The sequence below is a fragment of the Manis javanica genome, chromosome 10 (assembly GCF_040802235.1).
Source record: "Manis javanica isolate MJ-LG chromosome 10, MJ_LKY, whole genome shotgun sequence".
Lineage (NCBI taxonomy): Eukaryota > Metazoa > Chordata > Mammalia > Pholidota > Manidae > Manis > Manis javanica.
In genome coordinates, this window is record NC_133165.1 from 25,975,186 (window position 1) to 26,001,382 (window position 26,197).

General features: G+C 54.6%; 1 protein-coding gene across 9 annotated transcripts in view; it reads right to left on the reverse strand.

The window, feature by feature from the left end:
* Positions 1–26,197, reverse strand: part of MAD1L1 (mitotic arrest deficient 1 like 1) — a 418,618-nt gene that overhangs the window by 121,525 nt on the left and 270,896 nt on the right. For all 9 annotated transcript variants that reach the window (XM_037008488.2, XM_037008490.2, XM_037008486.2 and 6 more), the window contains one exon: positions 7,601–7,808. In XM_037008488.2, coding sequence (XP_036864383.1) covers positions 7,601–7,808 — 208 coding nt within the window. The remainder of the gene's footprint in view (positions 1–7,600; positions 7,809–26,197) is intronic.

Here is a 26,197-nt window from a genome sequence, read left to right on the forward strand (position 1 = left end):
AGTGAGAGTTTTCAGCCGTCTGAGGATGGGTGTCTACGTGTGCCCCACCACCTCTGGGGCTTCGCTTCCAGCGTCAGCTCAGGTTCAGAGCCTCTGAGAGGCTTTTCAGACCGAAACCCCGGCGACCGCAGAGACCCAACGAGTACCTAAGCTGCCCATCACTCCCTTCCCACTTGCTGCCAGGCCTGAGGTGGGGAAGGGTGTCGCTGTGCTGCCCTGCAGGGCCACAGGAGAGGGCACCGGACAGAGACACCAGCACCCCTGCTCCAGCGCTGGAGGGACGCTCCCTGAGCCCAGAGGCCCACGCTGGTCTCTTCCTCCCACCTGGGGGTCACCCGGCTGGTGGGAGCCAGGGCCAAAGTGGCAGCATGACTTTCCTCTGCAGGCTGGGGGAGCAGGCAGGGGCTCCCCCAGTTGTTAGAGGCAAGGTCCTCAGCTGAGTGCGGCCCCTCATCTAAGCGTTACAGCCACCTAGGCCTCAGCCAGACCAGGTGGCCACCACAAACCCTGGCTCCACCACCTTATGGGAAGCACTGAGCCATGTGGAGCCTCAGGGTCCCACGTGGGGCCTGTGGCTGGCGCTCCTTTCCCCTCACTCTGCCCACGTCCTGCCTGGTGTGTGCTTGGGCCCAAGCCCCAGGAGGCACTGCCGCTGACCTGGGGCACTAGTGGGGCTCACCTGCCGCTCCTCCTCCACTTGGCTCAAAGCGGGACTGCAGCCCAAGCATGGCGCCCAGCCACCAGTCTGCCCTCTGTGAACACTGCACACCGACCCCACGCCCAGGGTCGTGCTGAGGCCACCCGATTCTCATGGACCTTCCCTCACTGAAGACCTGAGGGCAGGGACCAGGGCCTGTCGAGCCCCCAAGTTCAGCGCAGGCCCCGGTGGCTGCTCACAGGTACACGTGTGCTGCTCTGGGGGTCCCAGCAAGGCTCCTCCGTGTGCCCCCCAGCACCACACATCACCTGAGGACAAGCAGGCGGAGGCCTGGGGTGGCTGCCGTGCCCGGGGACACCGGGAAGGGCAGGAATGCAGGTGGGCCTGTGCCGAGTTAGAGCCCATGGGTGGGTTTCGGCCATCCCACCTGCACACAGAAGGCCCAGCCTCCTCGGCGCCCACGATGTGTGGCCCTTCTCTCTAGCCCTGGCTGAACCAGGGTGGCTGAAGGGGAAGGAAGTGAGTTGCAGCCTGCAGCGGGGCAGGTGGGGAGAGGAGAGGCAGAAGGCCTGCCCTGGGGCTCAGCCCCAGCGATGTGAGCTGAGCACCCAGCCTGCCTCCAGGGAGAGCCTGGCCCACTGCCCCACTCCCACTCCTCCGATCAGCTGTACCCAGTCAGGCAGACACAACTTCCATCACCTTCCACGTGCTTTTCTGACAAGATTAGATTATTTTAATATTAATGTGTTACCTAATTAAACTGCAATTAATAATCTCCCTGGCCCAGGTTGGCTACAGCGGGCAGCCTATGATGAGCCAAGAGCCAGCTGGGGGAGGCTGAGGTTTCAGGCTTCTGCCCACCCAGCAGGCTGTGCCCTTGGGAAGGGCTGGTAAGCAACTCCTTTGTTAAACAGCCAGGAAAACCTGACGAGCTTTTCCGGCCACATGGTCAGAGTGCAGTGACTGGAGTATGGGTGGCTCCTCCACCTCCAGCTCAGGGCAGCCCCCGGTGAGTGGCACTGAACCCTGCTTTGCAGTGATTTTCCCTGGAGACGGCACCCCTGCTGCTAACCCGGTCTCCACCCCAACCCACCCCACCTTGGGTGCAAGCCTGGGTGCACTGCTCCGCAGCCGCCTCCTGGGCCGTCCTGCAGGGCCGAGCTCCAAGCCCATGTCCTGCGACAGTGGACAAGAACCCTGTCAGACCCTGCAGTCTTGTCAGGGGCTGCCCACTGTACATGGCCCGTTGCTCTGTGCTAGTCCCAGGTGCCGAGGGCAGGGGCTGCTCTGTTTCCACGCTTCTGCCCCTCAGCCCAGGCCCAGAACAGGCTGGGCTGCCCTAGCAGCCCCTGTCCTCACGACTAACGGCCTTAGATGAGGGAGGAAGCCTGCTCAGAGGCAGCAGGGCAGGCTGGCTTGCGAGGCCCAGAGCAGAGGGCAGACAGTGTCACGCAGGGACACTGGCTGGTGGCTGGAAGGCCCCTAAAGCCCTGCCCCCCAGGACATGTCTTGGGGGACCCAGAAACCCTGGCCAGGAGCCCACAAGTGTCAAGCCTTCTGCAATAGTGGGAGGACACAGGTCTCAGCCCAGCAGCCTGGCCTCATGCTGCTAGAGCCTGGGGTGGTGGTGGGGATCGCTGAGTTGTGACTTTATGGACAACTCTGAGTATTGCAAGACAATGTAAGCCAGCCATCCGCTCAGCAACAGAAACACCCCTGCCATTTACCAGCTGCTTGGGAGCTGCCAGTGAGGCACCTGCTGCCCAGGGGCTCCCTCCAGGGATGGGGCTGGGGCTGAGCTTGTGCCAGTGAGGGAGCAAGGCTGGGGTCAGTCAATCCAGCTCAGTCGTGTGGTTTCCCCTCTAGGCCTCAGCCACTGCCCTGGCAGGCAGAGGGAGTGGGCAGTGGGCCTGGAGTAGGTCTTGGGTCTCTGTGGAGAGCTGGCCAACACCAGAAGAGGCCGTGGGTGACCTCAGGCTGTAAACCCAGTGGTTCTCAGAGCTCCCTGGCTCTGAAAGATGCCCAGCACCACTCTGGCCCAAGCCCATGTGTCTCCGGCCTCTGTTCCCAGCATCTGCTGACCCTGCCCATCCTCCCAGGGCCTACAAGCCAGCCTACTTGGGTGCAGGTGGACTCACCAAGCCTTCACCAACCTCACATGCATGGGTGAGAGAGGGTCTCCCACCTGGCAGGCCCACTCCCAGCCCAGGGGCAATGGCTTCCCTCTGAGCCGATTGGAGCTTGGTACCTGGCCCACGTGTTCCTCCAGGGTCCAGTGCTGTTAAGACCCTGTAAATGCAATTCAGAGCTGGGCTGACGACCAACTGTGATCACTTGCTTCTCACAAACTTTCTGTTTTCCCTGGAGCTAATAACTGTCTTTCTTCTTCCACTTGCTTAAATTAAGTTTCCTGTGCTTGTCATTCACTCAGCCAGGCCACTCTGCCACCCATGCACAGCTCTGCTAACTGGCCACATCAGAGCTTCCTAACCTTTTAGATATGGAAGACATAACACATGACATAACGCAGGTTCGGCACACAGGGCAGAGGTGCAACCATGCACACAGATCAATACTGACAGCAGCCACTCGTGATGCACGGGTGTGGAAACCTCTGGTCCATCCACATCTCCTTTGAAGACACTGGATGCATTACATTCTGTCTGAAGCCATCCCCAGCCTCCTGATCAATCCAAACTGTCCAGCAGCTACCAAGGCCTCTGTCCCAGTGTCCCTCCACATCTGTCCTGGGCTGGTGTTGCTCTGTGCCCCATGTCTGCCTGGCTGGTTTCTCCCTCATTTGACTAGGGTGTGTCCTCTAGTAGCCTCTAGAGAAAGGAGACATGGGAGGTAAATGTTTGCAGACCCTGGACATAGAAAATGAACTTAATTCTCCCTCCACACTTGATGGAGGGTGTGGGCGGGCCTGTATGCTGCAGGCACGTTCCCAGAGATGATGTGGCATTGCCCCGTGGTTGTTAGGCTTCCAGGGCTGCTGCTGAGGGAGAACCTAGTCTGACTTTCCGACCTTAGACAAGTGACCTGGTCTCTCCCCCTCTGTAAGTTTACAGGTCTTCTCTTTGTCTCCAACACTCAGAATTTTCACAGTGACGCACTGATGTGGGTGCGCTTTCACCCCCTGAAGGCCCTGTGGGAGCCGGCCAGCCTAGAAAGTCGCCCTCCTCCTTGTGGGAAGCGCTCCGGGTGTCCGTTCTCTCCTGGAGCTGCTGGTACCAGGTGCCGGATCTCACAGGCTGCTCCTCTTTCTCTTTAACCCTGTTTTCTACCTCGAAGTCTTTCTGTTTTACTTTTCAGATAAACTTTCTCAATTTTATGTATTTAGATTTTCACTTAATTCTTACTATTTTTGACTTCCAAAAGTTCATTTTTTTCCTCTGAAAATTCAAAGCTCCTTGGTCCTGCTTCGCTGTGGAAATGCCCTTCCTCGCCTGCCTGAGGACACTGTGGTGCCACGCTGGGGTCTCTTGTGCTGCCACGCTGGGGTCTCTGCACTGCGACGGTCTGCTCCCTCCAGGCTGCATTTCTCCTGCTTCCTTATTTTGCTCTGTCCGTCCAGGTCTGACTGTCTACTCTCAAGCAGTGTGGGCTCTGCCAGGCACCAGCTTCTCTGAGCACAAGCGCAGCTGGCCTGCAGGCTCCACTGTGGGGTGACTGGCCGAGCTGCCTGGCTGGCACCCTCTGTCAGCACCTTAGGTGAGGTTCCCTAAGGGGAGCCCGCCTGGAGGGCCACCCTGGCTGCTGGTGCCTGGAGGGCCACCCTGGCTGCTGGTACCCGGAGGGCCACCCCAACTGCTGGTGCCTGGAGGGTGAATGAAGAGGGGGAGCATCCGCTTCGCCCGCCTCACCCGAGTGCAGCCCATGCTCGTCCTGACGGCCCTGTGCAGGGCCTCTCTGCAGCCTCTCCAGAGCAGCCGTGCACAGCACAAGTGGGCCCGGAGACAGCCTGCAGGGCCTCTTGCCACAGAGCCGGACCCACCCAGGACTTCTGACCCAGCAGGCCTGACAAGGAGCCTGGGAACCTGAACTCCCAGCAAGTTCTCGGGAGGCTGCTGCCGGCCGGGGGTCACTGTTTGGGAATCACTGCTCAAGAGAATAAGCCATATTTCTTCTCTTCCATTCTTAAGTTTTTTTGGGAAAGAGGCAGCTGCCCAAGCATAGAGATGGGCAGAGGGTCTAGGACCTGATGGTCCCTGATTCCTCTCTGGCAGGTATCCTTACCTCAGCCAGGTGCCATCCCCCACGTGGTGCCCCCTGCTGCCTACCTGGGGCCTAGAGGGAGTTTTGTGGCATAACAGAATGCTCTCAGCAACGCTGCTAGCTTAGATTCCTGTTTTCTGGAGGCTGCCCACCACTTGACCACCCATCCCCTGACTTCCAGATCCCAAAGTTGGCTCCTACAGTCTCCCTGTGTGGGTGTGAGCCTCAGGAAAAACACAACACAGAACCCCAAGCCACCCTTACTGTGACTTTAGGGGCCACGGAGGGTACATGTGCCCCACTGGTGGTCTTGGCCTGGATGCCCATGGCCTGAACCTGTCTGGTATGCTGGCTGGGGCCACCCTTCGCTGCAGTGCTGCCCCCATCTGCCTAGCCCCCGTCCGCCATGTGCCTGGGCCTGCCCTGCCCTCCAAGGTCCCTCAGGCAAGTGGCCAATGGTCCTCCCCATCAGGTGGCCAGGAGCTGCTCTGCTAAGCGCCTCCGGAGGCCTGGGGAACCCGTCAATGTGCCCTCGGACTTGGGGCGGTTCCTATTCCCACAGCTGAGCACAGAGTCACTGGGCAGGAGAAGGGAGACAGACCTCACTGGGTGAACCCTTGTGTCGGATAGAGTCCCTTCCATGTGTCCCTTTCACAAAGCAAGGATGCACCTTAAAGCCTGCATCTTGAGCTCTTGAGTTTGTCAAGGGCACAGACACAGTCAAGGCAAGAGGAACCGTGGCTGAAGGGAACAAGAATTTGGACCCTGAGGCCGCAGTGTGGTGCCCACCTGCTAGGTGACCTCCCAAGGCCATGCCCTCTCCCAGCTGTTATGGGGAGTGTGGGACGCCTGGCTAGCTGGCCACGAAGCCCACTCCCAGGCTGCAGGGACACCCCCTCTCATGGAAGTCTGCGGGCAGTGAACAAGCTGGCCCAACTGGCACATGGGGCCCCTTGCTGCCCAGGAGTGGCAGCTCTGGGAAGGCCTGTCTGCTCTGCATGCCAGGGTCCTGGGACCCTCTCTCTGGCTGCTGCCCAGAGGCCTCAGCAACTTATGCGGCCAGAATGGAAAAGTGAGGCAGCCAGGAGAGGAGACACATGAGGCCCGGGAGAGGTCGGAGAGGGAGTGGCAGGAGGCCCGGGTGGGGCTCCACGCTGGGCAGGGCCTCCTGTGGTACCAGTGAGTTTCTCTGCTCCAGCCAGGGATGGAAAGAGCTGGGTCCAGGAGTGGTCTGTCACATTTCCTACCATGTCTGGATGTTCTAATCTATGGAGAATGGGACGGAATTGAACAATGGTCACGGAAAGTCTGCATAGAGGTCTAAAAACTGGCTTCTGCAGTCACAGGATGGGAGAGGCCAGGTATGAGGTGTATACGTCATGCCCTGTGCCCCCATTCACAGCCAAAGAGATCACAGGAAAGCCACTACATGGCAAATGCAATCTGCCAAGTGTCGAGGGGTGCAGAGTCTAGGTGGAGGTGGCAGAATCCGTCATGTTCCGTACTGCTGGGGTCAGAGCTGAACCCCATGATGTACATGAACCCCAGTCTCAGAAAGGGCACAGGGTGGAGGGTCCTGGGGACCACTGCATGGGAGCCAGGGAAAGGCTAAGGTTAGAATGCACCATTGAGCAGCCAACAGTGTACAGGATCAGCATTAGGGGCTTCTAGCCTATCTCCCGGGAGAATGTCCATCTCTGCTTTACAGTCGAGACCCTATGGCCTTGGGAGGCTGGTGACGTGTGGAGGGCCCGGCTGGGACCTTGACCGCATTAGGCAGCCTGGGCCCAGCCCAGCGCCACGACCCCAGGTGCGCTGAGAAAGGCTCCTTCTGTGTAAGGGGCTGCAGCTAAGCCCCCAACAAGGAGCGACCCTGGGAACAACCTGCTGAGACTCTCCTGTGGCAGATGAGAAAGACGGGCTGGCCCTTCCAGCACAGACCAGCACATACACTGCCACCACAGGGACCAGACGACTAACATGGAGGACAGGGCTTTGTCTGAGGAAAACCAACTGGGGCATGCATGAGGCGGACGTGGAGAAACAGCAGTGACCCCACTGCAGACATCCCTGATGACCTCGCCAGGGGCGCGGTGTGGGGGTATCGCCAGACCTGGGGGCTGGGGTGTCAGCACTGTGTTCTGGGCACGGCCAGGGCCCCTCTGACCTGCAGCTGCCCGGTGGGTGGTGACCCCAGAAAGCAGCATTGACAGACAGCACCCCAGCCCACGTGTGGAGTGGACGCTCCCAGGGCCAGACTGGCAGCCGTATGCTCTCTGCAGCCTGGAGTGAGCAGACTCCAGCAGCCATTGCACTCAAGGCCGGGGCCCTGACACACGGAGCCACAGTGGGGGGTGAGGCACGTCAGGAAGGCAGTGTCCTGGGGCCTAGCTCTCATGCTGTGCTGGCCGCGCCACAGAGGGCCCGCCGCCTGTGAAATGTACTCAGTCCCACGAAAAGGGAGGTGGGACTTACTCATGACTGATGGGCACACATGAATTGACGAGATCAGCTTGTTTTTTTATGGGTCTGAAAGGACCTCAGCTACTTGTTCTCCACTGCGGCCTGAACTCCTTCTGAGCCCCCGGGGCAGGCCTTCCTCACAGACCCCAGCCCGGCACCTGGCCCTCATGGGGACTGCTGCCCACACAGGGTGTACAGAACGGACAGACTCACACACAGACACTCGTCACCCCGCAGCCACCCAGGCCAGGGAGGGTCTACCTGCCACCTCCTCGGACGACGGCAGCCCCACGGCGACCTCCAGGTCGGCCAGGGTGGGGTGGCCACTCTCCAGGGCGTGCACGAGCCCGCGCAGCCGCCTACACTCCTCCTGCAGCTGTGCGCGGTCCTCGCGGAGGCGCTGCCTTGCCGTGCCGGCTGGGTTCATGCTCAGGTGCAGCACCTTGGTTCTGCTCTGGTCGTAGTCGCCCTGCAGGAGCACAGCAGGGGGTCAGCATGGCCACTAGGACCAGGATGGCAGAGGCACCCTTGGCGCCCAAACAGGGTGAGCCCAGGAGACGCTCGCGGCGGACTGGCCAGGTAGCAAGCTGGCCTCCCCTGCTGGCCAAGTGGCTTGCGCCACCTCCCTGGGCCCTGAGGCCTCATCAATAAGGTGAAGCTGCACCACTTCACTTACCTTGAGGAGCTGAAGGAGGAAACAGATACCTGCCAGCGCGCCTTTGGTGCCCTGCGGCTCTCTGCGTGTACAAGTACCCCTCTTGTCTTCTTAGAAGTCCACACACATCTCTCAAAATGCCTCACTTCCTAAACCTCCTATTGGCAAATATTCTAATGATCAGGTGTTAGCCTGAGACACAGCCCTTGCCAGGCCTCCCGCAGACCCTTGTGTCCCAAGGCCTTTCAGGGAAGGACCCCTACACTAAACATAAACGAAAAACTTGCAGGAAAAATGTGATGCCTTCAGAGTTCTTGGACACCGTGCAGCCCCCTTCCCCACAGTTAAGGCTCCACACCAGCCACTGGCCACCATCCAGGAACCCACGTGAAACCTTGCTAATCCATCTCATCAGTGTCCCCACCTGCCTTCTGTTCTGGGCCCCACCAGACCTTGGGCCGCCTCTCTCCTTGAGCCCTGGGCTGTGATGGCTCTCAGGCTTCCTCCATTTCGAGGACCTTGACGGTGCTGAGCGCAGCCCAGGTGTTTGCAGGATGTCCCTCCACCAGGTGGCGTGGGCCTGGATGTGTCTCAGGATGACCTGGGCTCGGGGTTTGGGAGGGGAAGCCCCCTGTCCTCCCATCACCTCAAGGCGACCTTGCCCCCTGGCTGAGCTGTGATTGGGGGTCTCCCCTGTGGGATGTGCCCCATGACGTCCTCCTTGGAAGGAAGTCACCATGCACAGCCCACTCCTGAGAGGGTGGGGTCACGCCCTAAGGGCACCGTGTCTGCTACTTGGAATTTCCGTGTGTGGGGAGTCATCTTCCCCACGCAGGTAGTCATTTATTTATACTTTGTGGGCTTGTGGGGTCTGTTTTCAGCTCTGGTTTTACCCTGGTGCCCTTTATCTTGTTGCTTTCGGAGCTCTTACTTGGCCCTGTGGCCCTGTGGCCCTTGGACTTGCCCCTGCCATGCTGGATTCTGAGCATTGCTCACTGCCCGGCATACAAGCTGCCCCAGCTCTTCCTGTATTTCTTGCTGCAGCTTTAGAGCCAGCACTTCTGCAAGGAGCCCTGGTTCCTTCCCCTGGACAGTGATGTCAGAGCCCGAGATTGGGGCACAGTGTGCTCCAAATCCTAGCCGGTGGCATGGGGCTGCCTCTAGGCCCCCTGCAGCTGACAGAGCCAGAAAGCGCATGTGTGTGCATGAACCCACACACGCATAATGGCATGACCAGTCCTAAGCCACACATGCGGTCACACTGTCGTGCGCAGTCTGTCCCCCCAGCCTAAGCCCAGCGGCCACTCATCTACGGTCTCTACCACTGTCTTTCCTGGATGCACAGAGCTGCGTCACACAGGGTGGACTGGCCCTTTCACTCAGCAACGTGCATTTCAGACCCCTCTGTGGTTTTCATCCCTCCTCAGCACTGACCGCTACCCCATGGCACAGATGCACCTTGCTGAAGGGCACGTTGGTTGCTTCTAGTCTGGGTTGATGAGGAAGGAAGCTGCTCACAGCCATGCGCAGGTTTTGGTGAGGACGCAGCTGCCATGTGGCTGTGTCTCACTTTCCCCAGCACAGCAGGAACATGGGGGTGCCGCCTGGGCCTCTGCCTGGCTCCCCTTCCCGGGACGCCTCTGCTCCACTGCGGCACCCATGGGAGGCCCATCTCCTGGTCGGTCACAGCTCACCATTGGAGGAGCGGCACTGAGGCCCACCCGAGCGGACACAGGCCCACTCATTGCCAACACATCCCCTCCGGCCCGGCCTCAGGAATCTGTGTGAGGGTGGCCATGAGACCTGAGCGAGGCCAATCATAGTTTCTCCTGAAATTTTATATTCAGTGGCTGGGAAAGAGCTGCTTCCCCTCTGAAGTTGCTAGCTGGCCCGAGGAAGCCCTGAACTGTCTGTGCCGTCTCGTCTTCTCCTGGCCTGCAAGGGGCCCACCTGCCTGGCAGGGAACAAGGCCAACCACTCAGAAATGTGGAAGAGGGCTTGCATCACTGTGGTGTTTCACACGAGTGTGCTGGACGGCCCAAAGCACACACACAGACCCAGGCTGCAGACCCGCCTCGGCACATGCAGGAGAGGAACGAGGCTGAGGGCAGCCCCAGCGGACGCCCTGGTGTAGTACAGATCTTCAGCAATTCAGACGGTGCGCTAATGACTGCCCTGTGGGAAAGCAGCCTCCCTGTTACGGGCGCAGGTGACCGTGGCTGCACAGCACACATGGTTCCTGAGGGACGGCAGAGCCACACGTAAAAGGTAAACCACAGAGTTTCCCAAGAAAACCTAAGAGAACATCTTCATGTGTAGACGATGACTCCCTACCCAAGTTCAAATGTGAGAAAAAGTAACAAACAGAACTTACAGAAACAAAGGCCTCCTGTTCATCAACAGTGAAAAGGCAGCCAACAGAGTGGGAAGTGTCGGAATGCATAAATCCGCCAGAAGACTTACGTCCAGAATACACAGAGAACATAGAAAAATCAGAAAAGGCCAGGCAACTTTAAAAATGGGCAAAAACTGTGAACAGACGCCACATAAAAGAAGACAGCTGAAGAGGTGGTAACCCACAGAAAGGAGCTCCAGTCAGGCACCAGAGGGTGTAACGCAAACCCTGCGCTCCTCCGAGGCCCGGTCAGCAGTGAGCAGATGGAAAATGCAGGCACACCTGGGCCTGCCCCGCCTGCAGCCCTCACACCCTGAGTCATTCCACCACCCACTGCCACTGGCCGCATGGCCTGCTCCTATTCCAGGGCTGACTCTCCTCACCTAGGTCTTGAATGCGGCCCCCTGAGACTTAACAGCAGTTCTAAAGCAAATACTCAAAGTTATGCACAGCTCCTGGTCACTCCACAGGGGCTCTAACACGGGGGCTTCCTGGGGTGCTCACTAGGGGTGGTACCCCATGTCTGCCAGCCCCTTCACCCATCAGGGTCCGTGCAGATCACCATGGCAATGTTGGCAGTCTTCCTGCGATGCCCCACTTCTCTGGAGGAGATAATGGGGACCTGCTGTCTAGAGAGGCCCCAGGCATGCCAGGCCTGTGAGGGAGGGCGTGGTCAGCTCAGGGAGGGCCCTCTGCCACCCCTCACATAGCTTGGGCACTGGGGGGCACTGTGCCATTGCTGGCCTCCGACCAGGCTGACCATCTCCACTTCCAGAGCCCAGCAAAGGCTTGGCACACAGTAGGTGCTTAAAAAAGAGTTGCTGAACTGAGCTGATTTCTTGGACTCACACCACCTGCTAAGAAGGCCATAGGGACCTGAGTCCTCAAGGGTCACAGCAGCTTCCCGTGGGCAGCGCCATGCAGCAGAGCCGGCCACTCCTCCAGGCCAATGAGGTGACTACAGCTGCATGTGCAGCCACTGGCGCGCCAGGCCCTTCCCTTTGAAAGGCGTTCTACATAGATCTCGCAACTAAAAGTCTAAGTCTGACAAGGCAACATAGACACTCCAACAGAAATTCAAAAAGCAAGCAGCAACTTCTAAGAATGTGCCAACCCTTCACACCACAAAGCACTTCCCAGGCGCTTCCTGCTCTGGTTTCCAGACCCCAGCAGAGAGCAAGTAGCCCTCTTCAGGATGAGGACCCTTATGCTCCTGAAGACAGGTGGCTTGTGGGGGCACACGGCTGGGGAGTGGCTGGGCCCAGGTCTCAGCTACAGACCCCAAAGCTGCTCCCTGCCCAGCAGCTGTGATGCAGATGAGTTTGGACTCAAAGGATCGTCCACATGAGCGGGAGCAATGCCTGGCTTTACCACTGATGCTCAGCGATGAGGGCAGATACGCAGGTGCACGTGCAGAAATGCACACACTTGTACAACGCAGAGACACACGTGTACAGATATACACGTGTACAGATATACACAGACACACATACACAATGTGTACCAGAGATACACCGTGCACACATATGCATGCATGCACACATCATGCATGCACACACACCTATTGGCCCTGGCGCTCCTGGGTGTCCTGGGGCCCCTCGTCCTGACCTGTTTCTACATGTAGCACCTGCCACCTTAGCACACATCAAGCTGTGTTTCTGTTTGTCACCTGCCCCCATACCTGAAGGTAAGGCAGGACCATATGAAAGTCACATAAACATTTGCCGGCACATGGACAGAGAAGTTTACTGAGCCAGGATTCACTTCCATGGTTTAGAAATCAGCACCCAGCTGGTCATGACGTGCAACATAGGAGCCGCCGCTGTCCCACTTTCTGGGGCTGGCCTCCCCAAAGGCAGTGTACCTGGGGTACCCAGTGTCCTGGCCACAGGGAAGGGTAGGGGGTTCACGCCACCGCAGAGGAGCGCATCCAGGGTGCTGTTGTCATTGAAGGCAAGCAGATGGGAGAGATGGGACTTTGCTGATCTGCTGCTAGATGACAGCTTTGAGGAAGAAAGGGGGAAAATGGCTATAATCTTCTGCTAAAAATGTGTCGCCTTGTTTGATTCATAGCTGAGAAAACTGTGAGACACTGACAAGAATTTCAAAAGGAAAAGTTCTGGCCTTCCTGTGATGTGCTGGTGTAGTTATTGATGGAACAGAAATATTTTGCTTGCCTGGGGAGCGAAGGCCACAATCAGGGAGTAGACAGCAGACGGTCACTGAGGGGCTGCCTTCTGTCCGGGTCTCCCTGCACCTTCTCTGAGTGGTGCCAGGGTCCTGTGGGGCAGGCACAGAGTGTCAGGGGACCCAGGTGCTCAAGGAGAATTGGGCACATGTTTCTGTGGGGGCATGAGAACCTGAAATCCAAAGACGGCAAGTGGCTCACCTGAAACCACTAGCAGACCCAGGGCAGAGCTGGGCCCTGGAGGGCCACGGGCCTGTGTAAATGCTTGCTTGCCTGCCTGCCTCCTGGAGCCCTGGGCTCCCAGCCTCCTCCCCATGGTGTGGACTTCTGTCTGCTGCTCAATTCTGTGCCAGCTCAGACAAATGGCCATTTCCCTCGGATTGCAGCCTACTGTGCCAGTGCCCTAAGTCCCTTTGAGAAGACAGCGGTGCTACCTGCTTCACCCTGTTGGTGTTTAAGTTTTACCCCTAACTTCTGGTGGCCCTGAATCTCCTGTCCTTGCTGGGCCCATCTGCATAAGAGGGTGAAGATGTGATCTTTAAAGACCTCTGGGCTTAATACTGGTAGATAGATGTGGACAGAGGACAGGCCCCCTAGAGCCCCCTGCCTGGCCTGCGGATGGACCTGTTATCCAGAGTGACTGTGCCCACCCCAGGCAAAGGAAATGGCTGTCCCGTGGCCAGGAAGGAGGACGCCTGCCACGCATACTGAGAGCCCTGCTGTGAAGAGGCAGGAATGTGAGAATTAAAAAGCACAGTTAAATAGCTGCTGAGCCTTATGCATATTTATAATTCACCCGGCCTCAAAACTAAATCGATATCTCCCAGCTGAAGGGAGCACAGCTCAGGAGAAGAGTGGGGGAGCTCTGGGGGCCCCTACTGGGTCTGAGGGACAGGGCAGAAGCCAGACCCACTAGGCGTGGGCGCACAGCTCCATGGGCCCTGCCCAGCCCTGCATCTGCTGCCTGTCACACCCCCAGCCTTTAGGTCTGCCAACGCACAGGCCCAGGGCCAATGCCCCTGCTGTTCAAGGGCTCTTGACCTTGGGTAGGTCCCCAGGGGATGGCCTTACATCCTGCAGCCTCTCAGGCTGGGTGTGCCTGGTTCTTGCTGGGCACCTAGTGAACCCACTGGGACATTCACTCCCTGAGCTAAAGTCTTGGGCACGAAGCAGGTTTGGTCTCCAAGGGACAGTGTGCTGGCCACGGTGCAGAGTGTGGGGGGCGGGGGACACACAGAGCAGCACTGGCCAGATACCCCCAATATCTGGCACCATGGGCAGCTGGCCCACCTCATCATTCAGAGACCAAGAACCTGAGGACAGGAGGGCCAGGCAGCAGCTCAGGGCTGGCTACTGAGAGGGCAGATGGGCAGAGAGGCCCAGGGCTGGAGGCAGGGAGGTCAGCGTTAGGGGACCCAGCTGCAGGCCCCTGGGGTCAGTCCTCAAACCATAGGCCTTTGGCCTAGAGGAACAGGTGCTCTGAAAGCCTCATCTGCCCTTGCGCCATGCGCCTGTAGCACCCCCACCTGTCAATTTCCACTCGTCCCCTAGAGAGATGCCTCATGGGGAAGCTGGGCACTTGGGTGTTCCCTGTGTCCAAGGCACCCTGCAAAACAAACAGGTGTAGGCCAGCCGCCTCTGAGAAAGAGCTTTAGATGACCACTCTGAGTGCACACTACGGATCAGCCCTGAAGGGCCCAGCCCCCTGCAGCAGTGGGGGGATGGGCGGAGGGGCTGCTCCTCAAACCAGCACGTGAGCGGGGGGGGGCCCGAGTAACTTCTGTGGGGAACTGGGCCCTTCTGGTCAAAGACCCTTGCAGCTCCAGGGGTGCTCTAGAGGGAGGACAGAGCCTGAGGGCAGGGTGGGGCCCACTGGGAGCCCCCAGGAGGGCCTGTCTCACATGACCCTGGGCGTGACTGTCTCCACTAGCCTGGACCGGAGTGCCAGCATGTGTTTATTCACAAGCCATGTGGTGCTGCGTAGGCACAAGGCACAAAGGTGAGCATGGCAGACTGTCCCGTGGCTGGCATCCCCATGCACCATCAGGACGTGGGCTCACAGGGCCTCACCCAGCCAGGCCACAGCTGGTCCTCCTGCTGCCAGCAGGCTCCCAGGCGCAATGCCTGGAAGGAGGCCAGCCTATGCTGAAACTCAGTGCGCATCCCAGATCTTGGGCCATTCTGTGGTCCTGGCCAGAGCTCTGGTGGTGATGTGTGCCACTTTTGAAGAAGTGGGAGGCCAAGGGCAGGCTGCCCACATGATACTGGGATGGATGGTGCGGGCCCAGTGGAGCCCAGGGTTTGCTCTGGGCTAAACCTCAGAGTTGGATGCTCCAGAGGGGCAGGTCACAGCCTGGCAGCGTCCCTGACACAGCCACCCGTGGCTCGCACCTCCCTGCTGCCTGGTGGTGGGAAGCACTTGGGGAGGTGAGTGACAGTATGAGCCGCAATGGACATCCTCCTCTGCACCCACACAACCTGGGTGGCCTGGGCCCAGCTGCCTCAATTTCTCCTCATGGCCCCAGGAATAGCCGTCCAGCGTGTGGTCCTTGCAGCAGGCATTCTGTTGCCCAAAACACGGACTTCCTGTACTAGTTTTGAGATTTGACCAAGTCACTCAATTTGCTCATCTGCAAAATGGGGCTAAAAGGTCAAAAGGTCAATGGATGTGTTAAGTAGTCACAGGCCATGATAAGCATCTTTGCTTGGGATCTGATACTACCTATGACAACTACCAGGCATCTCTCCTGTCTGCACATGCCCCAGACTCCATAAGGACCCTTGGGCCATCAGAAACCACAGGTGCCCATGGTCCCAGGTCTTCCCAGCCACGGGCAAACCTGACCCCTTGCAGGAAGGAGGCGGCAGAGGTGGGACAGTGGCCCTCCCCCGAACCACAGCCCTGGGGCAGGAGAGAGGGTGTCCTTCTGCAAGAGGCAGGGCCACTCCTGCTCTGAGCACCACAGACAGAGCCTGTCCAGGCAGAGCACTCCCAGGCCAGAGGGCCACAGGTGCTCTGCACGCTCCAAGACAAGTTTCCTTGTTCACCGGGTGTTCTTCGCATCAGAGCTGAAATCACATGATTGATTCACTCATTCACACTCCACGCTGGGCGGAGCTGCACCAAAGGGTGCCTCCGGAGCAGGCACTGTCCTGTCCTCATTGTCCAGGGGTCCTGAGCTTGTGGAGGTGCCAGCTGGGCAGCCCACGGAAACTGGCAGGACCACCATTGCACTGGCTCTAGTGCCTTTTCCCTCACTGCAGCTGCACATGCAGGTGTGGGCACTGGGAAGACGGAGGCACCTGCTTTTACCTCCTCCCGGGTATGGACGTCTACCCAAGTGCCCCCCACAGCCTCAGATGGCCCAAGTGGAAGTGGTGGCAGAAGGGCCAGGCCATGGAAGGTGGAGGTGTCCAGTGGCTGGCCACAGGGTGCGTCCACTGTGCGAGGGGATGGCAGAGACTGCCGGGTGATTTCTGTACAGATGCTTCAGGACCCCGGCTGGCAGGTGCTTGCAGCCTGCCAGCCTGAGCTGGGCCCCACTCCACCAGCTACAGGCTATAGGATGGGGGTTCCCTGGGCCTCTGACCCTAGGCTTGCCTACAGAGCTAAGGACAACATGGGTCTCACAGGCAGGCAGGAAACAGGGCGGGGAGAGTAAAGAGAGCAGGGCCCGGGGCCCCATCCGTCCACCTGTTCATCTGTCCTCCTCTCCCACACAGGGCAGGCTCAGGCTGCCCTGCTGCACTCTCCTCAACTTCTCTGTGCCCCTCGCTGGCCTGCAAGCCTTCATTAAAGCTCCCTGTATCTTGGGCCGTCATCAGCAGAGGATGGTCACCGCAGCCAATCACAGGATGCAGTAATCATCCACTGACTTCTATCCGGAGCCCTTCAGAGGGTGACCTGCTGTGTGAGGTTTGTACACAGCCTGCAGGGAAGAGATGAGGGCAATTCTAATTGTTAGTAGGCTGCACAGTGGCCACTAGGCTGAGGGCTGCCCTTGGCCCTGGCGCTGGTTCCTGCCCAAGTCTACCTCAGACCCTGGGCCTGGGCAGCCTACCTGACCTATAGGCCCCACGAAGTAGGGCTGCTCCGGCGGCACCTTCCATAAAACTCTGGTGGCTGGGCAGCAGATACAGGTGAGCGGGGAGTGGCCACAGACTGCGGTGGACCCTGGCCCAGCCAGCAAGCCTGGCAGGCTGGGCCTTTCCCTCAGTTTCCACCTCAGGGCATTGCACTCTGAGGGGCCAGGGGACACCAGCCGCATGCTGGCTCCAGGGCCAGGTCTCTTGGGAGGTGGGACATGCCTCTGAGTGCTCCTCCTCCTGCACAGCCTGGAGGCCGTTTTTTCTGGCATCCTCACCTGCCTTTCCACATCAAGGTCACTGGGCTGGTCCACAAGTGAGCCACATCCCTGCCTGGCTGGGCGGTCAGGCAGTCTCGGCCGGCAGCCACAGCCTGAGCCCACCCCGCCTGAGTGGCGAGAGCTGGCAAGGGGCCACCTGCTGCAGGGTCAGAGCCTGGCCAGCAGGCAGGGTCCTGAGCGGGACAGCAGGGCGGGTGCTCTGTGCTCACCGCGGACACCGGGCGCCTTGCTTCTCCTGCCTGAGGCTAGAGTCATGCTGCTGCTCAACAAAGCTGCTAAAAACTCATTTTGAATCATGGTGAGTACAGATAAAATACAATTTTTTGTATTTTTAATTATCCATTTTTAAGTGTATTGTTCAGTATTTAGGCTGCTGTGCAGCATTCCCATCTTCTCCAGAACCTTCCATCTTCCGAAACTCAAGTTCTGACCCCGTTAACCATGGCCCATGAGCTCCCTCCTATCCCCCACGCTCTGCGCCCACCACTCTGCTCTCTATGAACTGAGGACTCCAGGGACCTCAGGAAGTGGGATCATAGTGTTTGTCCTTGTGTCTGGCCTCAAGGTTCATCTATGTTAGGGCAGGTGCCTCCTTTTTAAGGCTGAGCAGTACTCACTCACGTGGACGGAGCCCGCTCATCTGTGCGCGGGCCCTCGGGTGGCTCTGCCTTCTGGCCGCTGTGAATAAGTTGCTGTGAACACAGGTGTACGAGCATCTGTTGGAGACCCTGCTTCGGGTCCTTTTGGGTACAGACCCAGAAGGGGAACTGGGAGGCCATGTGGTTAACATACATTTTTGTAAAGCAGCCATGGCATGCGCGGGAGGCATCACAACGTCCCTGAGTGAGACATTCTTTCAGAATTCGGTGTTTTGTCTGAAAACCCCCTCCACAAAGTCCCCTGCCTTCCTGGGCTGGCAGGAAGTTCACCCTCATTCAGCATTGGTCCCAACAGGCATAGCACCAGCCTTCTGTTTCCTGCGGGTATCACGGTATCAGCTGCATGGGATCCTTTATGAAACGGGATCTTATCTAAAGGGAACGGATGTGGTCACAGTACGGACAACGCTGATGCTGACAGCACCAGCTTTCTGGCCCTGGGCTGCTGGGGGCCTGTGGTGCGACCCAGAACCCCAGGGATGGGCCTTCCCTGTCCTCTGAGCCTCAGGACACCAGGAGCCTATGGCAGCTGCTCCCCGAGTCCGTCCGACAGTCTGCTTCTGCAATCTGCTGCCTGTAGAATCTCAGTCCATTGTTGTCTCTACCCATGGGCATGGTTCATGGAAGGACTGGTGGCCTTACCCTCCGTGCACCCCAGGTTAGAGCAGCGCCTGCACAGCTGTGCCCAGGATCAGCGGCTGACTACCAGGAGGGCCTCGGCTCGTCAGATCTGCCTCCCCTCTGCCCAGGTGGTTGGTACACTAAGGGCGCAGCGACTTGTTCAGCATGGATCCCGGGGCTTGAGCCCCGCATGCCAGACCCCAGAGGCTCTTCCTAATGTAGGAGTGAGCATGAGTGGAACCATGGTGCTCAGGGAGGTCGACCTGGATGCCGAGGTGGAAAGCAAGGCAGAGGTGGGCAGGAAACAGCCCCCAGCATGGGGCAAACCGGTGGGAGGCTTGTGCCCTGAGCTGCTCTGGGCATTCTGGTAACTGCAGCCAAGAGCAGTTCCCTCACAAGCAGGGTCCTTTCTGACTCACGGGGGCTGCTGCCCTCTCCCCAAGCAGCCAGTCCTCTGTGGCCACAAACACTCCATGGAAAGCCGTGGCTGCGCATGCGTCGGGACGTCTCACTGCCCTCAGGCCCGCCCTCCCTCTTAAACACCAGTGCAAGATGCCTGCTGAGCCGGAAGCCACCATGTGGCCCCAAAAGTGTGACACCCAAGCTCCTGGCTCACCCCCAGAGGCCTCTCCCTGCATGGACCTGGTGTGGGGAGACAGATGCACACATAAAATCCCTCTGCCACCCACTCATTCTGTCCCTGTAACGTGATTTCTGTCGTGGAAGGCAGGGCAGCCAGGTCCCAACCCTCACTTCCTCCTAGCGGCATGTCCCAGGCTCGACGGCCAGCTTGCACCCCAAGGAGCTGTGAGGCAGCTTCCCGGAGGAGCAGGTCCAGGTCCGGGGGCCAAGGAGCAAGCCCAGCCTTCGCGAAGGTGCCGCAGGTAAGGGGGGCAGGGGCTGGCCATGACAGGGCTGTCAGGACAAGACCTGGACTCCACAGTAGGGCTGGGCCGCGAGGTCCGGTCAGACTGCCAGGGGGAGCTGTGCACATAGAGAGGCAGAGGCAACCCCAGAAACAGGGACCAGGGACACCACCCTTTGAGGTGCTTGGATACAACCAGCAGGAGTGGGAGTGTGGGCTCCCCAACGGCAGCAGGGCATGGGCTAGGGGACCCACGTGGCCTTGTGTGCATGTGCAGGGGCTGGGCCAGCAGTCTGGGGCTCTGGGAACCAGGGCCCCTGGGATGAGAAGGGGCTTGATATTCAGAACACATCATTCTTCTCATAGAAAAACCAAAAGAAACCCGGGCTGTGGAAATTCTCTGAACAAGTGCATATCAGTGAGCTGGCTTTTTTTAGCATCTGGCGTTAATAAACATGAGCGGCCTGGTACCACCCTGGTGGGGGGTTGAGCTCCTTCCTTCCTAGGTGTCTTATGTTTTACATGTAAAACTCAAGGCAGCCTGGGGTAGCAAAGACCTGGGCCTGCCGAGGCCCGCCAGGCCCCCGGCCCCTGCAACCACCCTTTGCAGCAAGGGGGCGAGGCCATCCAAGGCCAATGGGCACAGCCCCGACCTGTGAGCCATACAAGGTGGGCCCAGAGCCCATGTATGAGCATAAGGCAGCGGCTGCGGGGCAGACAACCAAGACGTACGTCCAACAAGAGGAATGTGCGGTGAAACATGCATCTACACAATGTTCCAGTGGGGCATGACATGTTGATTCCAATCTTCCTATAAAAATTAGCCAGAACTGCCAGGAGGCTTCTGAGGGAGTCCTGGGGGTGGAGAGGGCAGGGGTGCCAGATCCTGAATTACTGAGGATCAAAGCCCCAGGCTGGTTTCGGTCTGACATGTGACACATGAATGTAGGTGACAGAACAAAAGCAGACGGAGACATGGGGTCCGGTACACTCAGGAGGCGGCATCGCGAACCAGTGAGGAGGACAGGCTCTCTGATGACTAGTTTTGAGGCCTCTTTTAAAAAACAGGTTGATAACATACTTCACACCTTATCAAAACCAAACCAGAGGAGATTTAGAAGATGGCGGTGTGAGTAAAGCAGAAGAACTCTCCTCCCAAAACCACATAGAACTATGAAAATATAACAAAGACAACTTCCTAAAATAGAGACCAGAGGACACAGGACAATATCCAGACCACATCCACACCTGCGAGAACCCAGCGCCTCGTGAAGGGGGTAAGATACAAGCCCCGGCCCCGCGGAACCCAATCACCCCTCCCCCCGGCTCCAGGCGGGTGGAAAGAAACTGGAGCGGTTTTTTTCTTTTTTTTTTGGCGAGTGCTTTTTGGAAGCCTTAAAGGGACAGGGACCCCAATACCAGGGAAACAGGGCAGCAAGACCGGTGAGCGGGTGCCGGAGACCGGAGCCTGAGGACAAAGAAAATCACGCATTTTTCCCTTTATTTTTGGCGAGTGCTTTTTGGAAGCCTTAAGGGGACAGGGACCCCAATACTAAGGAAACAGGGCAGCAAGACTGGTGAGCGGGTGCCTAAGACCAGCGCCTGAGGACAAAGAAAATCGCACGTTTTTCCCTTTTTTTTTGGCGAGTGCTTTTTGGAAGCCTTAAGGGGACAGGGACCCCAATACTAGGGAAACAAGGCAGCAACACCAGGGAGCAGGTGCCTGAGACCGGCGCCTGAGGACAAAGAAAATCGTGCTTTTTTCCTTTTTTTTCCCTCTTTTGTTGTTGCTGTTGTTGTTTTGGTTTGGAGAGTGCTTTTTGGAAGTCTTAAAGGGGCAGGACAGGACACTTAGCCCAGAGGCAGGGAATCTGGGGATCTCTGGGCACTCTAACCCCCTGGGAACCAGGGAGCAAAGAGGCCCATTACAGAGATAAATAGCCTCCCGGCTGCTCCCCCTCCAAAGGGGCTCCACCATTTTGGAGGAGCAGCCCCAGCTAGGCCACGCCCACAGTAAAAGCTGAGATAAACTCCATAACAACCGGGCAGGTAGCAGAAGCCCTGTCTGTGCACAGCTACCAACCATAAGCCACTAGAGGTCGCTAGTCTCCCAGGAGAGGAAGGCCACAAACCAACAAGAAGGAAAGCTCTTCCAGCTGTCACTCGTACCAGCTCTGCAAACTATCACCATGAAAAGGCAAAACTACAGGCAGACAAAGATCACAGAGACAACACCTGAGAAGGAGACAGACCTAACCAGTCTTCCTGAAAAAGAATTCAAAATAAAAATCATGAACATGCTGACAGAGATGCAGAGAAAAATGCAAGAGCAATGGGATGAGATGCAGAGAAAAATGCAAGAGCAATGGGATGAAGTCCGGAGGGAGATCACAGATGTCAGGAAGGAAATCACAGAAGTGAAACAAACCCTGGAAGGATTTATAAGCAGAATGGATAAGATGCAAGAGGCCACTGAAGAAATAGAAACCAGAGAACAGGAACGTATAGAAGCTGACATAGAGAGAGATAAAAGGATCTCCAGGAATGAAACAACACTAAGAGAACTATGTGACCAATCCAAAAGGAGTAATATTCGTATTATAGGGGTACCAGAAGAAGACGAAAGAGGAAAAGGGATAGAAAGTCTCTTTGAAGAAATAATTGCTGAAAACTTCCCCAAACTGGGGGAGGAAATAATCGAACAGACCACAGAAATACACAGAACCCCTAACAGAAAGGATCCAAGGAGGACAACACCAAGAAACATAATAATTAAAATGGCAAGGATCAAGCACAAAGAAAGAGTTTTAAAGGCAGCTAGAGAGAAAAAGGTCACCTTTAAAAGAAAACCCATCAGGCTAACATCAGACTTCTCGAAAGAAACCCTACAGGCCAGAAGAGAATGGCATGATATATTTAATGCAATGAAACAGAAGGGCCTTGAACCAAGGATACTGTATCCAGCACGACTATCATTTAAATATAATGGCAGGATTAAACAATTCCCAGACAAGCAAAAGCTGAGGGAATTTGCTTCCCACAAACCACCTCCACAGGGCATCTTACAGGGACTGCTCTAGATGGGAGCACTCCTAAAAAGAGCACAGAACAAAACATACAACATATGAAGAATGGAGGAGGAGGAATAAGAAGGGAGAGAAGAAAAGAATCTCCAGACAGTGTACATAACAGCTCAATAAGCGAGCTAAGTTAGGCAGTAAGATACTAAAGAAGCTAACCTTGAACCTTTGGTAACCACGAATCTAAAGCCTGCAATGGCAATAAGTACATATCTCTCAATAGTCACCCTAAATGTAAATGGACTTAAGGCACCAATCAAAAGACACAGAGTAACAGAATGGATAAAAAAGCAAGACCCATCTATATGCTGCTTACAAGAAACTCACCTCAAACCCAAAGACAAGCACAGACTAAAAGTAAAGGGATGGAAAAACGTATTTCAGGCAAACAACAGTGAGAAGAAAGCAGGGGTTGCAGTACTAATATCAGACAAAATAGACTTCAAAACAAAGAAAGTAACAAGAGATAAAGAAGGACACTACATAATGATAAAGGGCTCAGTCCAACAAGAGGATATAACCATTCTAAATATATATGCACCCAACACAGGAGCACCAGCATTTGTGAAACAAATACTAACAGAACTAAAGAGGGAAATAGACTGCAATGCATTCATCTTAGGAGACTTCAACACACCACTCACCCCAAAGGATAGATCCACTGGGCAGAAAATAAGTAAGGACACACAGGCATTGAACAACACACTAGAACAGATGGACCTAACAGAGATCTATAGAACTCTACATCCAAAAGCAACAGGATATACATTCTTCTCAAGTACACATGGAACATTCTCCAGAATAGACCACATACTAGCTCACAAAAAGAGCCTCAGTAAATTCCAAAATATTGAAATTCTACCAACCAATTTTTCAGACCACAAAGGTATAAAACTAGAAATAAATTGTACAAAGAAAACAAAAAGGCTCACAAACACATGGAGGCTTAACAACATGCTTCTAAATAATCAATGGATGAACGAACAAATCAAAATAGAGATCAAGGAATATACAGAAACAAATGACAACAACAACACAAAGCCCCAACTTCTGTGGGATGCAGCGAAAGCAGTCTTAAGAGGAAAGTATATAGCGATCCAGGCACACTTGAAGAAGGAAGAACAATCCCAAATGAATAGTCTAACGTCACAATTATCGAAACTGGAAAAAGAAGAACAAATGAGGCCTAAAGTCAGCAGAAGGAGGGACATAATAAAGATCAGAGAAGAAATAAACAAAATTGAGAAGAATAAAACAATAGCAAAAATCAACAAAACCAAGAGCTGGTTCTTTGAGAAAATAAACAAAGTAGATAAGCCTCTAGCCAAACTTATTAAGAGAAAAAGAGAATCAACACAAATCAACAGCATCAGAAATGAGAACGGAATAATCACGACAGACTCCACAGAAATACAAAGAATTATTAAAAACTACTATGAAAACCTATATGCCAACAAGCTGGAAAACCTAGAAGAAATGGACAACTTCCTAGAAAAATACAACCTCCCAAGACTGACCAAGGAAGAAACACAAAAGTTAAACAAACCAATTACGAGCAAAGAAATTGAAACGGTAATCAAAAAACTACCCAAGAACAAAACACTGGTGCCGGACGGATTTACCTCAGAATTTTATCAGACACACAGAGAAGACATAATACCCATTCTCCTTAAAGTGTTCCAAAAAATAGAAGAGGAGGGAATACTCCCAAACTCATTCTATGAAGCCAAAATCACCCTAATACCAAAACCAGGCAAAGACCCCACCAAAAAAGAAAATTACAGACCAATATCCCTGATGAATGTAGATGCAAAAATACTCAATAAAATATTAGCAAACAGAATTCAACAGTATATCAAAAGGATCATACACCATGACCAAGTGGGATTTATCCCAGGGATGCAAGGATGGTACAACATTCGAAAATCCATCAACATCATCCACTACATCAACAAAATGAAAGACAAAAACCACATGATCATCTCCATAGATCCTGAAAAAGCATTTGACAAAATTCAACATCTATTCATGATAAAAACTCTCAGCAAAATGAGAATAGAGGGCAAGTACCTCAACATAATAAAGGCCATATATGATAAACCCACAGCCAGCATTATACTGAACAGTGAGAAGCTGAAAGCATTTCCTCTGAGATCGGGAACCAGACAGGGATGCCCACTCTCCCCACTGTTATTTAACATAGTACTGGAGGTCCTAGCCACGGCAATCGGACAAAACAAAGAAATACAAGGAATCCAGATTGGTAAAGAAGAAGTTAAACTGTCACTATTTGCAGATGATATGATACTGTACATAAAAAACCCTAAAGCCTCCACTCCAAAACTACTAGAACTGATATTGGAATACAGCAAAGTTGCAGGATACTAAATTAACACACAGAAATCTGTAGCTTTCCTATAGACTAACAATGAACCAATAGAAAGAGAAATCAGGAAAACAATTCCATTCACAATTGCATCAAAAAGAATAAAATACCTAGGAATAAACCTAACCAAAGAAGTAAAAGACCTATACCCTGAAAACTACAAGTCACTCTTAAAAGAAATTAAAGGGGACACTAACAAATGGAAACTCATCCCATGCTCATGACTAGGAAGAATTAATATCGTCAAAACGGCCATCCTGCCCAAAGCAATATACAGATTTGATGTAATCCCTATCAAATTACCAGCAACATTCTTCAATGAACTGGAACAAATAATTCAAAAATTCATATGGAAACACCAAAGACCCCGAATAGCCAAAGCAATTCTGAGAAAGTAGAATAAAGTAGGGGGGATCTCACTCCCCAACTTCAAGCTCTAATACAAAGCCATAGTAATCAAGACAATTTGGTACTGGCACAAGAACAGAGCCACAGAGCAGTGGAACAGATTAGAGACTGCAGAAATTAACCCAAACATATATGGTCAATTAATATTTGATAAAGGAGCCATGGACATACAATGGCAAAATGACAGTCTCTTCAACAGATGGTGCTGGCAAAACCGGACAGCTACATGTAGGAGAATGAAACTGGACCTTTGTCTAACCCCATATACAAAGGTAAACTTAAAATGGATCAAACACCTGAATGTAAGTCATGAAACCATTAAACTCTTGGAAAAAAACATAGGCAAAAACCTCTTAGACATAAACATGAGTGACCTCTTCTTGAACATATCTCCCCAGGCAAGGAAAACAACAGCAAAAATGAGCAAGTGAGACTACATTAAGCTGAAAAGTTTCTGTACAGCGAAAGACACCATCAATAGAACAAAAAGGAACCCTACAGTATGGGAGAATATATTTGAAAATGACAGATCCGATAAAGGCTTGACATCCAGAGTATATAAAGAGCTCACATGCCTCAACAAACAAAAAACAAATAACCCAATTAAAAAATGGGCATGGGCAGAGGAACTGAACAGACAGTTCTCTAAAAAAGAAATACAGATGGCCAACAGACACATGAAAAGATGCTCCACATCACTAATTATCAGAGAAATGCAAATTAAAACTACAATGAGGTATCACCTCACACCAGTAAGGATGGCTGCCATCCAAAAGACAAACAACAACAAATGTTGGCGAGGCTGTGGAGAAAGGGGAACCCTCCTACACTGCTGGTGGGAATGTAAATTAGTTCAACCATTGTGGAAAGCAGTTTGGAGGTTCATCAAAATGCTCAAAACAGACCTACCATTTGACCCAGGAATTCCACTCCTAGGAATTTACCCTAAGAACGCAGCAATCAAGTTTGAGAAAGACAGATGCACCCCTATGTTTATCGCAGCACTATTTACAATAGCCAAGAATTGGAAGCAACCTAAGTGTCCATCAGTAGATGAATGGATAAAGAAGATGTGGTACATATACACAATGGAATACTACTCAGCCATAAGAAGAGGAAAAATCCTACCATTTGCAGCAACATGGATGGAGCTGGAGAGTATTATGCTCAGTGAAATAAGCCAAGCGGAGAAAGAGAAATACCAAATGATTTCACTCATCTGAGGAGTATAAGA